General features: G+C 36.6%; 1 protein-coding gene across 3 annotated transcripts in view; it reads right to left on the reverse strand.

Annotated features, from left to right (window-relative positions):
- Positions 1-13790, reverse strand: part of ralgps2 (Ral GEF with PH domain and SH3 binding motif 2) — a 134455-nt gene that overhangs the window by 48202 nt on the left and 72463 nt on the right. For all 3 annotated transcript variants that reach the window (XM_079889278.1, XM_079889279.1, XM_079889277.1), the window contains exons 7-9: positions 10217-10306; positions 10036-10128; positions 1748-1874 (exon numbers count right to left, since the gene is read on the reverse strand). In XM_079889278.1, coding sequence (XP_079745404.1) covers positions 1748-1874; positions 10036-10128; positions 10217-10306 — 310 coding nt within the window. The remainder of the gene's footprint in view (positions 1-1747; positions 1875-10035; positions 10129-10216; positions 10307-13790) is intronic.

The following is a 13790-nucleotide window of genomic DNA, read 5'->3' on the forward strand; positions in this document are numbered from 1 at the left end:
CAGAGCAATGCAGGTCCCCAGGAGCAGGTTTGAAGACCTCTGACCTATACATATATGGAGAGAACACATTGGAGAGAGGCAGAGCAAAGGACAGAGTTTGTAAATATTTCTCACAATATGACTGCACACCAGCTCTGATTTATTCATTCCTCACTTATACGGTTTCATAATCAAGCATATCTATGAGAACTGTGCCAAAAAGATACAAGAAATCAGCCTCGTCTAAGAAGAATTTGATGAAAGTAAGGAGTCCAAACACGCACATTTTTCAGGTCACTCAAAATAAATGTTTTCCAATTCGCTCAAGACACAGTTTGTGCTGCCAGTTTAAAAAAAAAGAAAGAAGACAAGTAAAAGAAAAACACTGAAAAAAAGGAAGAAGGTTTTAGCTTTAACCGATGCATGTGTAGTTAATGGCTCAGCAGCGTCTCCCATTGCCCATCTGAGCTCTAAACGCCCTGAATAAAACAGGACTGGGACTGTGTTCAGATGATGATGTAACTCCAACACGTACAGTAGATACAGAGCATAACTGCTAATAATGATGCCAGTCTTATATAAGAGTATTATAAGTATGGCACTGTATGTAATGGAGTGCATGATTGAACATGTTTTGATAACCTTGTAGGAAGGAAATTTAACTAAAGCATCTTTATACTACAAAGGCAGCACACTATATAACTTTTTTTTATTTTAAACTATGATAAGACATGGCATCAAATCATCATATTAGAATGATTTCTGAAGGATCATGTGACACTGAAGAGTAGAGTAATGAGACTGATATTCAGCTTTGCATCACATGGATAAATGTTAAAACAGTCAAATAGAAAGCATTTTTAATTGTAATATTATTTTACAATATTAAGTTTTTTTTTTATCAATGATGACTTTCATTAGTTTCTATGGTTTCTGATTTAATTACTTTCATCTGTTGTTCATTACTGCAGTCAGGATTTACTACATGCAGAGAAAAATTAGGGCTGAAAAGCTGTAAACGGGTTTATTTTTGCGACTGACCTTATTACATATGCATTTGTAGGAGTTTCCCTTTCAGACACAAAATGTATGGGTGGAGAGTATTTAAATGAATCATGCAAGGTGATTTACTAAGGTTTGCAGTTTTGCACTAGTTAATTTACTGGTATTTGTGCCATTATTTACCACCCCCCAAAAAAAACATGTCTTAAACCAGACGCTAATTTGCGCTGCTCTTGGTAGATTGTGTTGGTCATTATTAGGGCTGGGCAATAAAACGATAACAATAATTATCGCAATACAATTTTCCTCGATAAAACGAGATCAAGAGTTCTAAAAATGTTCGATAATGTTAATGCGGCAAAAGCGGAACAAAGCTCAATTGAAAGGCACCGCACGGACTATTTATCCGCTCGGCTCAAAGTCTAAACAGTACAGCGCGAGCTTGCAGAGGCAGAGCAGATGCGTTTACTCACTGATGGATCAGTCTCGGTCACGCGACCACTAAACAGAGCTGTGAGATCCAGTGAAAAGCGCTTGAATTCAAGAACACAAAATGTGCAAAGGTTTGCGAATATCTAAACAAGAAAAAATGGTTTAAAATGGGATCATTTAATTAAAAACTAATTCAAATGTCTGCAAAACATGAGGTGTGTGAAGATGTTGTATTTATAATTGCATTATATTATTATGAACGACGGATTGGAAAAGATCCTCCCCACAAGGCTATGTTTATGTGTGTTCAAAAGAGAGAGCAAAGAAAAAATACCCAGATACGGGATGCAAGATGTCATGCTCTGGCTGCTGATGAAATCTCTCAAGCGTTTATAGTTGTCTTCTTTAGACATCAGATATTCCAGCCTCTCAAACGTGGCCTTGTCCTTCCGACTTAAAAGCTGTGGGAAAGAGAGCAAGAGAGAGCACACTTGTGACAAAAAACAATAAACAAGTTCATTTACAGGTCTATAACTGCCTTTTTAGCTTGAACAGCATAAATAATAATCTGGGTTTGTGTGTTTTATCAAGTCTGCATGTGTTTCTAGACACACAAACCTTTAGTAAATCATCTAAATTAACTCAAACAATTCGGTCTCTAACAACAAATCTCAAGAGAGCCGGTTTTTAGTATCTGTGCTCATCTTCTGTATCATAATCATTCACAGTTAGCGTGACGTTTGTTTGTTATCCATTCATCAACCACTTGGCAGAGCAATCGTAAATGTCGGGACAGGCGTAAAATATCTCCACCTAACCAAAACAAAAGGGGAAAACATTTTGAAAACTAATGTTTATTGTTTCGTAATGATCTTAGCAAAAACAAAAGTCCGTGTGAGGATGAAATTTCTGCAAATGTCCCCAGAAAAATATCAAAACCACTCTTCAGGAGGTTTGTAAAGGGACTGAGGCTTTCGAAACTGAGGCAGGAAAAATTAAGGAGCATCATCTCGCTCTCCAAATATGCGTCCTGTCTAGTCGCAGTGCAGAACTCCTCTGTCGCACGAAAAAATAACAATATTAAAAAAAATAAAACCCAGAGAGACTGGTATAGATTGTGATGTTCCATACTGTAGTCACAGCTGAAATCTTTGGACATACCGTGTGAATACTTTCGCCATATTCGTCACCGGTTTTGACGTTATCACTGTGTGACGCATTAAGAGTGAAGGAAAAGACCATTTGAAATCCGTTTTGAGCATCCAGACTGAGACGCATCTGTAAAAATCTGATTGGAATTGTATAATGTAAATTCAAATGTAATTTGAATTCCATTGGGGGTGGGGGGGGGGGGGGGGTGGGGGAGAAAGAGAGAAAAAAAAATCTGATTTCATGTGTTTTTTTTTTTTTTTTTTGCTGTCCAGACTATGAAAGTCCCATCTACATAAAATAGGAATTTTGCTGTCAGTCTGAACATAGCCTAAATGTCTTAATTTATTATTAAAAAGTATTAGTAAGTCTGAATGGGCATACCAAAAATCACCACAATGAAAATATGGGATTCAATATCTAATTTAAACTTGTACATTTAGGTCATCAGCTACATTGGTAAACACGCTAAACCTTTTTTATTGTCGATGTTGTTGTTGCCTTGGAAAAAAAAAACCTTGGATGGAAACTTGGCTATTCATTATCTAAATTCATTTGTACAGATTTCTGTTCTTCCACTGAAGCACAAGATGTTCTTTGGATCATTCTCAAACAGGGTATATACAGAAATTCTTAAGCTGAATTTAATACCTTTTTTAATACCTTCACAATATTTTTTTATACCAGCACGACTTCAAGCTGCAACTGTAGCGGTGTAAAGTGAAAAGTACATGACAAATTCACATACATGAATACATTAACTGTTTGTTCATGTTACTTCACAGTGCATTAACTAATGTTAACAAATACAACTTTTGATTTCAATAATGTAGGCTACTAGTAAATGGTGAAATTAACATTAAGAAAGATTCATTAATGCTGTAGAAGTGCAGTTTATTAATAGTTAATGTTAATTAATGAAGTTGACTAGAGTTTAATAAATGGAACCATATTGTAAAGTGTTACCGATTTGTTACACACCGATTCAGACGTCTCGTGAGTTCAGTGTGGGACAGATCAGTTGTTTTAACCATTCATTAAAGTGAATCGGTTCAAAGGAGTCATTAGTTCGCAAATTATGCGTTGTGTGATTATAGGACATCGCACAAGATTTGTGTCAACTCAGAAAACATTTAATCACTGGATAGTTTTTTTTGTTTATTGAAAGTGTGGTTTATGTCAGCTGAATGTGCGGAACGCTTTTTAGAGAAGATAAGGCAATGTATTTTAGCACAATTCACACCCAGCGATAATTCAAGAAATAAATCTCAGAATGCGCCACGTGAAACTTCGGTCTTCCGACCGTTTACCATCGTGTCAATTGATTTTGATTAATATGAGCGAGGGAGAGAGAGCAACTCTCCACGGACTTATCACTTATCTTTAGTTTTATATTTAAAGAATTTAGTTTGACCATTTTATTTGCCTTTCTTTTCTTGTGCTTATCACTTGTAATACTCTTTAGTCTCTTTACTCTTTGCTTTAGTTCACCCAGTTCCCGAACTCTCTCAATTCAGATAATTTTACACATATAAAAAATAGTCATTCAATAGCTACTCGTTCTATTGTCTGACAAAAAAATATAGCAAATGAGAACAGCTTTATTGGACATTCGGCTATATTATATTATATTATATTATATTATATTATATTATATTATATTATATTATATTATGTTGTATTAAAATACAGTATGTGAGCATGATTTTAATGAGAAAATCATTAGTCAGGCAGAACGCAAGTACGCCGCGATGACGTCATGAATATGCTAATTGACGTATGACGTCATCTAGAGACATTTAGCGACTTTTAGGGGAGGCGTTAGCTACTTTCTCCAATAATAACCAACTGCAGAACCGCAGAACCATAAGTCATAACAGTGTGAGGACGACAGCTCCAGCCTGACAGTCTGATGCCGGAAGTGGGCGGGGTCAAAGTCTGATGCCGGAAGTGGACGGAGTTCATGTTTAACACGGTAGAAGGAAAAGGAAAAGAAGAAGAGAAGAAGCTAAAAATAAGTTATATCTTTGTTGGATACAACATACTTAACGTGTATTGGGTGGTGGTAGTGCAGTGGATAAGACACATGCCTTTGGTGTGAGAGACCCGGGTTCGAATCCACTGTGAGACACCAATGTGTCCCTGAGCAAGACACTTAACCCCTAGTTGCTCCAGAGGCGTGCGACCTCTGACATATATAGCAATTGTAAGTCGCTTTGGATAAAAGCGTCAGCTAAATGAATAAATGTAAATGTAAATGTAACGTTACGCTTATACAAAACGGCTCTAAGTATTTTGTAAGTTAATATTCAACAATACTATTGATCTGTCATTGACACCATTATATGAGAACTGAACTGAACTGGATGATAACATCACAGTTTTCTCCAGAATGGCTAACGTAACGTTATATAGATTAATTAACTGAATGAATAACTTTTTTTACAACAGAAATTAATCAACACTGAACCTACTTAAGCTGGATTATGACACTATTTTATTCTAGATCTGCCGAGACACACTTTGTTGCATTATTTTCCTATGATTCGTGTAAAGCTGCTTTGAAACAATCTGTATTGTAAAAAGTGCTATATAAATAAAGGTGACTTGACTTAATAAATGTGACTAAGTGAGAATTGTGACGATGGCACTTGATCATGTATTGTTATTTTACAGTTGGATTGTATCACTTTGTTAGGTTACATATTTATGGTTTGTGATTTAATTTGTTGTTAAGCGTTGTATTTTATAGCATTTGTTAAATTTTCTGACCATGAGAATTGCATTAATTGTATTTTATTTCACCTACAGAACCACATAATTCAGACAGGTTCAGCGCTAACACCTTTGGAGCAATGCACAACATGCTGCAGAAATGTTCACTGCCCTTTTTGTGATATTTAATAGTAGTCCCTTTGGAATTAGATGGTTTTCTGCATGATTTAGACAAAATATTAAATTATCTTCATTAACGTCTAAAGGTTACACAAACAAACCACACTGAAACTTAAGCTAACAAAACACAAACAATTATATATGTCTATTTATATTTTGTTATAATAATATTTCATATGAATGCATCCCATTAAACATGCAAACACATAGGATAAGTTTGAGTAGGGTTGGAGTTAGGGGTGGAGCCGAACCCGAATACGGTATTCGGAAAGGCACAAATATTGTGTTTTTTACGAATACTTATTTCGAACAAATACTTAAAAAATATTTGTATTCGGGAACAAGAAAAACTTTATATCAAAAAGCTGCGTTTCCTCCGGCTGTAAATCCACTTGTTGATAAGAAAGGAGGAAATGACACGGAAATTCACGTTCACATAGCGCGTTTTTTGCGCGTGCAGATTTCAAATGTAGGCGCGCGGCAAGCGCGCTTATAATAGAAGCGAGCGGCGCGCTAGTTTTTCCAGGCGCGCCTATTGGTTGCATAGCAACGACAGACGCGGTGCGAACTGCGCACTCCATGATGACGAGGAAGTATCAGCAAAGAATTAATTAATTTCTAGCCCTTGCATTAGCTTTAGATATATTTATGGAGATGAGAAATGAAAAGCAGACTGCGTCAGAAAAGCAGTTCTAGGCTTATTCTTGGCTGGATAACTCTTAGCAGGTTTAAAAAGCCCTTTTAAAATTATATATGAATGCAGTTTTGGATTAAATAAAAGTACAGCCAAGTCAAATAAAACGTTTTATCTCCTGTATTTGGTAACGCTACAATAAGATACCATTCATTAACATTACTTAATGCGCATCTAACATCAACACATTGAGTGAACAATATATTTTTACAACATTAATTAATGTTTGTGAATGTTATTTAATACAAACACTTGATTGGTCATGTTTGTTCACTTCAGTCATTGTGCATTAAATAATGTTAACATAAATAATGTTAACTTTTGATTTTAAAAATGTATTTTTAAATGAACCCCAAGGAGAATAATTGTGACAGTATATAACTATTGTTTATTGTTAGGTCATTTTATCTAATGTTATCTAACAAATTGAATCTTATTGTAAAGTGTTTTTAATACTACAGTTTCCATCTTTGTAACCGTGATATACACTTTAATACAGTATATGTAAATTTAATCTAAATTAAGCTTTGGTACCGAAATTGGTACAGAGAACCGTGGATTTTCACTGGTATTGGTACCGAATACTGAAATTTTGGCACCGTGACAACACTAGTAGCTCTGTTAGCTCTGTAATTTAGACAATAGGCTGTTGACAGAGTTGTTGGTAATGGCTGTTATGTTATTTTCTTTTCAATGACGTTCCTTGTTACATGTTCATTGCTGGATTTATGGAAAAACATCAACCAATATTGCATATCCATAATTATTATAATGGATTTAATTAAAGAATACTTACACTATAACGTAAATTAGAAGTGTAACGCAAAAAAATTTTTTTCGAGTATTTGCTCGAATACAAATACAAATACTTTTCCCCCCTCAACAAATGCAAATACAGATACAAATACCGGCTGCTTTTCACACCCCTAGTTGGAGTTAAAGGAGATGAAAGGCGCCTCAGGATTAACTCCATTTGTATGGAGTTTTGATTTATTGGATTTATTTTTCACTTGAGAATTATTGTTAAATGTGTGCATAACTTTTATAAGATTTATTTTCTTTGGTTTGATTTTATTTTGTATAACTTATTTACTATTTAGTTCGATTTTGTATTTTTATTTAATTACTATTATTTATTTGGAGCAATTAAATCAAATGTTCAAACGCTCAACCTTTGTTTTCATATCATTATTTTTTTGTTTTAAGCTTTGTTCAATTTATATTGTTAATCATTTGACTCAACAAAACCAATGGATAAAGTATAATTTTAACTTTTAAAAAACTATTAACATTTATTAATAGTAGTATATTGTATTTTGTTAATAGGACAAAACATAATTCTTATATTTTATCATATTTGAGATTACATTTTCAATTAAATCGTTTAAATGCCTTGCTGCGCCCACTTCTGGCATCAGACTTTCAGGCTGGCGCTGTCGTCCTCACACTGCTATGATGTATGGTTCTGCGGTTCTGCAGTTAGACCTATCTCACTTTCCTTTGAAAATAGTTGGCAACACTGCTCTCTGCTCGTTCTTTCCGGTTCTTTCAGTTAACATGCACCCTGTCACAAGCGCAGCCGTCATCTACATTAGGCTACTCACCAATCAAATAAGGCTTTGGCGGGACAAAAATATGCTTTGGCGGCCGCCAAAAAAATTTCAATGCAGCAAAAACCCTGATGTCTCTTAAATGACTGAAATAGAAGTGAACTCGCGAACAGGTTTGGCAGCAACTCAGCAAGCCAGCCGTACCCAGTTTGTTTCAGCGCAATGATATCGCTCAGGTCCTACTCGCAACATATAAATAAATCCACGCGAATTTTAGGAATTTTAGAAGAAAGGACTGCACTTAACACAAATTGAAACTCATAGGCCTAGTTGGATGGGGGTTCGAAAATGTAATACCTCGTCAGATGGCGTTTATTATTTTTTAATACTTTTTAATGACCTTAATTTTGGCTAATTTCATTTACTACCTTTTAATACTTTTTACAACCCCGCGGACACCCTGTCAAATCATGCTGGATAATCCAATATATAACAAAAAATTATTTTATTAATTTACAAAAATTGCCAAATAGAAGTATGTTGAGACTTTTGGAGCCCACGACATAGGATTGTATGTGTTTGCATGTCTGAGGAAAGCTACTCTGAGAAGCCATGGAAAACACAGATCTGACAAAAAGCGGGGGAGAGGAATATTCCAGTTATGTAAAAGACTGAAAATGGTACACTAGAGACAGGATTGAGGAGGAGGAGGATGCTGGCTGTGACTGAAGACAAGACAATGTTTCCAAAGAAGACACAGATGCATAGAGCTGTTGGATAGCCTGATCCTTTTACAAGTTCACCATGGTAACCATGGTTTCCCTCAAAATACTAATAAATACTGCTTGCACATGCAAAAAGTCACCACCACAGTGCTAGGATGTTGTTGGTAGCTGACAGGGAATTGTTATGGGGCTTCTAAAATGTTCAGAATTGCATATCAGGGCATTACTATGCGGTATGTAAGCTGTTCTGAATGGTTTTAGTGCCTTCTATGAGGTTGCTAGGGTGTTTCAGGTGGTGGTTTCTAAACATCGAATAAGTGACACACATTTAATTTTAGCGTTTATGGTTTTACAGTAGCAAGCAACAATAAAAAAGCACTAGCTATGCCACTTTCGTAAAGAACAGTCTCATAAAAAAAAGCAAAATATTTATCAAATGTCCAAAGTTATGAAAAATGCTTGGTCAGCAGATTCCTATACATCAAAATGTAACATTTACAAGAGTGGGCATTTAAAGTTAAAACTCTCGAGGGTTTTTCTGATGGACACCTGCTAATGAAAACTATGCTAATGAATGATAGCAACCCAAGTGAAGCACAGATGCTCATCTACAGATTGATTTGTGAGCAAACACACTGTAAAGTAATAAAAACCCAAAGAACAGGTGTCCGTTTTATATATAGTTGGCCCATTTTATAGTAGAAATAAACAAAAGTTTTGGAAACCTCAGTATTAACTTTAGCATTAGCACAGTCTATTGATCTTTAAAGAAAATTGTTTAGTTCATAAGAATATCGTTAACATTAATTTTTCCCTTCTTAGAGAGAATATTCACTCAAACACTTGACATTTGTATGCTATTTTAATAAATTATAGCAGCATAAAAAAAAAAAAAAATCACTAACACTATTGAGTGTGTTCAAATGAACGGTGTCATGTTTGGGAATTGAAATGGTTGAATTCCAATAAAGACTAAAAAGGGGGAAAACTAAACAGAGTTTCTTGTTGTTCATCAATCTGAGTATTGGAAAGTAACAGCTCAAGTTTTTGTAGTGATTCATCTGTTAGCAGTTTCCAGCTCTCATCAATAACTGACTGAGAGTGTGTTGGAGGCCTGGATAATTTCACAACCTGTAAACAACATCGAAATAAATCTGGACTCATGCAGCAGCTGGCTTGGAGAAAATGATAATAAATGAACCAAGAACCCAACTGACTCAAAAACAGGCGCACGATGCTTTGAGATTTTTTTTAAATCTCTTTAATATATAAAATAATATAATATAATTTAATGATATTATTTAATATACACACACGTTTGAAAAAGTTGAAAAATGTCTTTAAAAAAGCTAATAGTTTTCAAATAATTAGCTAAAATATGTTGGTGGTATCACTTTACTTTAATTTTTTAAAATGCATAACAAACAACCAATTTCACATGTAACAAGAAACCTGCAAATATTATAATGCATTTTAACTTTATGAAAATATTGATGTATTATAATGTACATTACGAATAAATGTATTATACATAAGGCCTTTAAGTGTTACCGTAAAATGTAGCTAGTAATATAAGAATATGGCAAATGGAGCACATTGAATAACTCACAGCCCAGGTCTTGGAGAGCCTGAAGATGGGGGCGCTCTGTAAAGCAGACACTACCGCCATCACTGCATGGAGATTATTCATGTCACACAGTTTCTGCAGGAAGAGAGAAAAAAGCTTAACAACACATACAAATACAACCAATTAAGTAGAAGCACATATGTACTGTATGGAGAGTTCTTACCTTTGCTGTTCTGATATAGAGGCTCACCACTTCTGCTCTGATCTTCAGGGTTTGAGCATGAAGAATCTCCCTCACGACCCAGAAACTCACCTAAGATTAGACAAAACCATAAGAGAGACATTGATAACTGATCAATACTGCCATAGACAAGACATTTTTCGGTACTGTGTAGACTATAGTCACACTTAAAATGTACATAATCCTTTTTCCACAGGCGCAGAGACACTGCACCAGTGGGGTCATATGTATATAACAGCAAACAGATGAGAGTATTGTGAACTGTTCATCTGTTGTTGTTATCGTTAAATAGTTTTGACATCATGCAGTAAACAGGAAGAGAAAAGACAAGGAGAGAAAATAAGAGACGAGACAAGACAAGAAGAAAACAACTGTAAAGGGATGAGACTTGAAGAGAAGAGATAAGATGAGGAGGGACAAAATGAAAAAAAAAACTTGGTGAGACAAGAGTAGAACGAGTGGACAGAATGAAAATAAACAGGGAATGAGACAAAAGGAGACTTAGAGGAGACAAGATGAGATGATACGAGAATGAGAGAAACTGACATGAGAAGAGAACCAAAGAGAAAGAACGAGAAGAGATTCAGGAAGAAAAGTGACGAGGCGAGAATAGAAGAGACAAGAGAATAAAGATGAGGTGAAAGGAACTGAGATGAGTAGAGACGAGACAAGACGACAATGAGAGACGAGAACTGAAGAGAAGAGAATGAGAGGAGAAGACAATAGTGGTGGGGGAAAAATCGATTCTGTTCAGTATCGCGATATTTTGCGCACACAATTATATCGATACAGTAGCACAAAATATTGCAATATTTAATTATAAAATTATCTGTTTTACTTTCGGGTTTTCTCCATTGGTTTTCTCTGAGTTTACTCTGATAATTTACATGTACGTATTACATCCACAAGGTGGCGCTTGTTGCATTGCTTTGTTGTCGTGCATTGAACAGCAAATTCAAATGAAAATGGCTTCACCATAACAACCGGTTGTACACAACGCTCCGTCTTCTTTCAAATCGAAAGTGTGGGTGAATTCGGTTTTCATCAAAAAGCGAATAGTAAAGACCTTGACATGTGGCACGCTATATGCAAGGAATGCCACATGAAAATTAAGTACTGTGGGAATACGACAAACTTGAGAGCCCATCTCACAAGGTACCATTTGGCGTTAGCGACCACTGAGGAAGTGAAACGACCCAAAGTTGTTGTCCTACCCCCAAATCAACGCACCTTGGACCAAACAAAAATGAGTTACCTCCAAACTCCGAAAGAGCTACTGTAAGAAAATCACTGAGGCGATAGCCTACTTAATCTCCAAAGATTTACAGCCTTACAGTGTGGTGGAGAACGAAGGTTTACAGAATCTGCTTAGCATACTGGAGCCCAGGTATGTGATCCCCTCACATAAATATTTTACTGACACTGTCATCCCCAAACTCTACAGCGAAGTCAAAGATGAGGTAAATGAAACGTTGAGTTTAGCCGAAGGAGTAGCTATAACGTGTGACGGTTGGTCATCAAGAGCTACGGAGTCGTACATGACCATAACCGCGCATCACATCACGAATGAATGGCAGCTTTTAGCTCATGTTTTACAAACCAGGGCGATGTATGAGAGCCATACCGGGGCCAGTGTGGCTGAGTTGCTGAAAACGGCAACCGAAGAGTGGGGTATCGCTAACAAACAGATTGTTTTGGTTATGGACAATGTGTCCAACATGGTTGTGGCCGCGCAGGTGGGGGGCTACCTTCATGTGATTTTTTGCCCATAGGCTCAACCTCGCCTCACAGCGCGCACTAAAGCTGCCTGCTGTCGCCAGATTACTAGGAAGAGTCCACTTTTGTCCATAACCACTTTTTTCCGCCGCAGAACAATCGCCAACTTCATGTTGGAGCAAAAACAAAAGCTTCTGGACCTCCCCACTCACAAGCTCAAGACTGATGTTGTGACCCGTTGGAACAGTCGGTACGAAATGCTTGAACGTTTCTTGGAACAGCAACCAGCGATCTGTGCTGCTCTGTTGTCCTCTGAGGTCAGGAGGTCAGGCAGTGATATCTGCACCCTCAACGAAAATGACATTACAGACGCTGAGGACATAATGCTGGCACTTCGACCGATGTTAGTAGCCACAAAAATTGTTTCAGAGGAGAAGAATCCCACTTTGTCTATCATTGCTCCAGTGCAGGCAAAGCTGCTAAATGACACACGAGTGACAATGGGGGACAAACCAATTGTGAAGGACATCAAACAGGCAATAAGTCAAGATCTGCAGAAGAGATATAGCACTGTTGAAGGAAAAAAACACTCCGCACACAGCATCGGCCCTGGATCCACGATTTAAGTCACTGCCTTTCCTGACCACAGATGACATCAGTGACGTTTATTCCAGACTGGTTGTGGAGGCAGCCAGCCTTCAGGTAGGCTTTATTGAACTAATTTATTACATTGTTTAAATAGTTATTTTAAAATGTCAGAAAGTATTTAAAAATGCTATATTATTTTTCAGATTTTTTTTAAAACCAAGCCTATGTTCAACTTGTGATTAATATCTATACTGGTTAGTGGTTAGCATTATTTTCTTATATCTGGTTTAATGGAAAATCCGCAATTGCACTGAGCATTCCACAGCTATTTCAAACCTGAGATATGCATTTTCTTTTAACATCTATCTACAGCCCACTATTAGGCAAGAAGAGACCAGCAGTGCCTGTGGAGTAGAAATGGATGGACAGGATCTTGAGGAGCTTGAAGAGCCACCTAAAAGAAGATCTGGGCTAGCTGATTTACTGGGAGAAACATTTTCTACCACAGCCCCACAAAAGTCAGCATTTTCCCAAGCTGAAGAGGAAGTGAAGAGATACCAGGAGGCTTCTCTGCCACTAGAAGAAAACCCCCTCAACTGGTGGAAAGCTCGTGAGACAATGTATCCTTACCTAGCCAAACTTGCTAAAAGATACCTGAGCATTCCAGCCACTAGTGTGTCTGCTGAAATGGTGTTCTCCACTGCAGGAGATATAGTAATGGCCCAGAGGAGCACTTTAACCCTCTGGGGTCGGCAAACGCACCCGCACGTTTTGCTGGATTTTCTTCACATTGTAGCACCATAAACTTAAATTACTCCGTCATTTATGGTCATACAGAAAAAAGAAATATGAAAAAAGAATCTGTGATATTTCTACTTTTGTATGTGTCCACTTACAATCCAATCAAAACATTGTGCTTTTGTAAAATAAAGAAAATAAACAGGGTGTGCTTTCTGCCTCTCCGTCTCGCTGAACTTTTTTTTCTTGAGCACGTCTATAAACTGAAACAAAACTCAGCGAATACTTGTCACACATTTATGAGCCATATATCTTTATAATCATTTAAGTGACAATCATTTAATGTACTTTTAAATGATCGGATTCAAACTGAAAACAAATATTCTCTGCTTAAATAATTTGTATAAAACCAACAAGATGTCCAGCTTCTCAAACGCTTGCTCATTATTTTTCATTTGACCACGCCCACACGCGCAAAAGAGATTGACATGCAAATCGTCCACGCCTCACACGA

This window comes from Squalius cephalus (assembly GCF_949319135.1).
Source record: "Squalius cephalus genome assembly, chromosome: 12".
Taxonomy (NCBI): Eukaryota; Metazoa; Chordata; class Actinopteri; order Cypriniformes; family Leuciscidae; genus Squalius; species Squalius cephalus.